The sequence below is a fragment of the Protobothrops mucrosquamatus genome, unplaced genomic scaffold (assembly GCF_001527695.2).
Source record: "Protobothrops mucrosquamatus isolate PMUCROS unplaced genomic scaffold, P.Mucros_1.0 scaffold2750, whole genome shotgun sequence".
Taxonomy (NCBI): domain Eukaryota; kingdom Metazoa; phylum Chordata; class Lepidosauria; order Squamata; family Viperidae; genus Protobothrops; species Protobothrops mucrosquamatus.
This window is the reverse complement of record NW_015388791.1, coordinates 217,024-218,528: the sequence shown is the minus strand read 5'-3', so window position 1 is coordinate 218,528 and position 1,505 is coordinate 217,024. Positions and strand designations below refer to the sequence as shown.

Below are 1,505 nucleotides of genomic sequence, written 5' to 3'. Positions count from 1 at the left end.
CCTCCCTTCCGACCAATCACCGCGGACGGCGCCTCTCTTTTTCCCCTCCTGCTCCAGCCCGCGGGGCGGGAGAGGGCGGCGCCCGCGGCGGCGAGCAGACGTGGGGGGACCGCGCCGCTCCTCCCCGCTTCAGTCCGAGCGTGGCCGGAGCATGAGAGGCATCTCTGCCGCCCTGCAGGCAACCCGCGCAGGAGGAGGAGGAGGAAGAGGAGGAGGAGGCCAGTCCGGCCGGAGGGCAGCAGCAGCCGCAGCGGCGGCCCCATGTCCCGCAAGGCCAATGTGGAATACACGCTGCGGAGCCTGAGCAACCTGATGGGGGAGAAGCGGCGCCGGCCGCCTCCTCCGCCGCCTCCTCCTCCGCCGCCGCCGCCTTCCAGGCGCAAAGGCTCGGCCAGCCTGGGCGAGCGGAGCCTGATCGCCGCCGCCGAGTCTTGCTCCAGCCTGAACAGCCAGTCCTCGGCCGGCGGCGGCGGAGGAGGCGGCTGCGCCGAGCTGGAGCGGGCTGCCCGCCGGCAGTTCCAGCAGGACGAGACGGCGGGCTTCGTCTACGTGGTGTCGGCCTTCTCGGCGCTGGGCGGCTTCCTCTTCGGCTACGACACCGGCGTGGTGTCCGGGGCGCTGCTGCTGCTCAAGAAGGAGCTGCGCCTCGACGCCTTCTGGCAGGAGCTGCTGGTCTCCGGCACGGTGGGCGCCGCCGCCCTCGCGGCCCTGCTGGGCGGCGTGCTCAACGGCTGGGCCGGCCGCCGCGCCTGCATCCTCCTGGCCAGCTCGCTCTTCGCCGCCGGCGCCGTCCTGCTGGCCGCCGCGCCGGATAAAGAGACGCTGCTCGGGGGGCGCCTGGTGGTCGGGCTGGGCATAGGTAGGTGGGCGCTGGGAGACCCTCCCCCCCCGGGGGAGGGGAGAGAGAGAGAGGGGGGGGCGAGACTCCTGGGGGGGGTTTGCCACACCCCGATTTGCCCCCCCCCGTGTCAGCTGCGGGGTGGAAAAAGGAGGGGGGTCCTTGGTGCTTTCCGAGCTTGGGGGGAGTGGGGGGGTTTCTTGCAGACGTTGCGTTGCCCGGCTAGGGAACGTCATCAGGGTTAGGAGGGAGTGGGGAGGAGGAGGAGGACCAAGGGGGTCTTTGGGGCTCTCTTGAGCTGGGTTGCCTTTTTTTTTTTCTTCAGACGTTTTATGACCCAGCTAGGTAACATGATGCATGCTAGGAGAGAGTGGGATTTAGGAGGAGGAGGAGGAGGAGGAGGATCAAGGTGTTGTCTGAACTGGATTGCTTTTTTTTTGGCAGACGGTTCATTATCCAGTTAGGTAACAACATCAGTGCTGGGAGGATTTGTGGAGAGGAGGAGGAGGAGGACAGTGGGGTCCTTGGTGCTTTTCGAGCTTGGGGGGCTGGGTGGGTTTCTTGCGGACGTTGCGTTGCCCGGCTAGGGAACGTCATCAGGGTTAGGAGGGAAGGGGATTTATAGGGAGGAGGAGGATCAAGGAGTCTTTGGTGCTCTCTGAGTGTT

General features: G+C 67.1%; 1 protein-coding gene across 1 annotated transcript in view; it reads left to right on the top strand.

The window, feature by feature from the left end:
• Positions 1 to 261: 261 nt before the first annotated feature.
• The window catches only part of SLC2A13 (solute carrier family 2 member 13), a 68,903-nt gene continuing 67,659 nt past the window's right edge, over positions 262 to 1,505 (top strand). The window contains exon 1 of the mRNA XM_015825672.1: positions 262 to 859. Within this exon, the coding sequence (XP_015681158.1) occupies positions 262 to 859 (598 nt within the window). The remainder of the gene's footprint in view (positions 860 to 1,505) is intronic.